Here is a 236-nt window from a genome sequence, read left to right on the forward strand (position 1 = left end):
CCACTACATATGAAGCGATGATTAATGTTGGCATTCTTAACTACCGCAAGACCGTACCTGTGGGTTGGTAACAGTGACGCGGGCTTGTAAGAGAGACTGGGAATAAGGTTGGATAGAGAGGGTACGAACGCGATGACGCCCAAAGGTCCACTCCTCCTCTTGGTCTGGCAACACTGCTGGGAACTCGTCCTGGTGAGAGCCGAATAGGCTTTTACTTACAAGATTCATGGGGCTGC

At 50.8% G+C, this 236-nt stretch overlaps 1 protein-coding gene across 1 annotated transcript in view; it reads right to left on the reverse strand.

The window, feature by feature from the left end:
* The window catches only part of LOC119581616 (receptor-type tyrosine-protein phosphatase alpha-like), a gene marked incomplete in the record, with an annotated part of 9,463 nt that overhangs the window by 4,773 nt on the left and 4,454 nt on the right, over window positions 1–236 (reverse strand). The window contains 1 exon segment of the mRNA XM_037929734.1: window positions 58–189. Within this exon segment, the coding sequence (XP_037785662.1) occupies window positions 58–189 (132 nt within the window).

The sequence above is a fragment of the Penaeus monodon genome, chromosome 15, assembly GCF_015228065.2.
Source record: "Penaeus monodon isolate SGIC_2016 chromosome 15, NSTDA_Pmon_1, whole genome shotgun sequence".
Lineage (NCBI taxonomy): Eukaryota > Metazoa > Arthropoda > Malacostraca > Decapoda > Penaeidae > Penaeus > Penaeus monodon.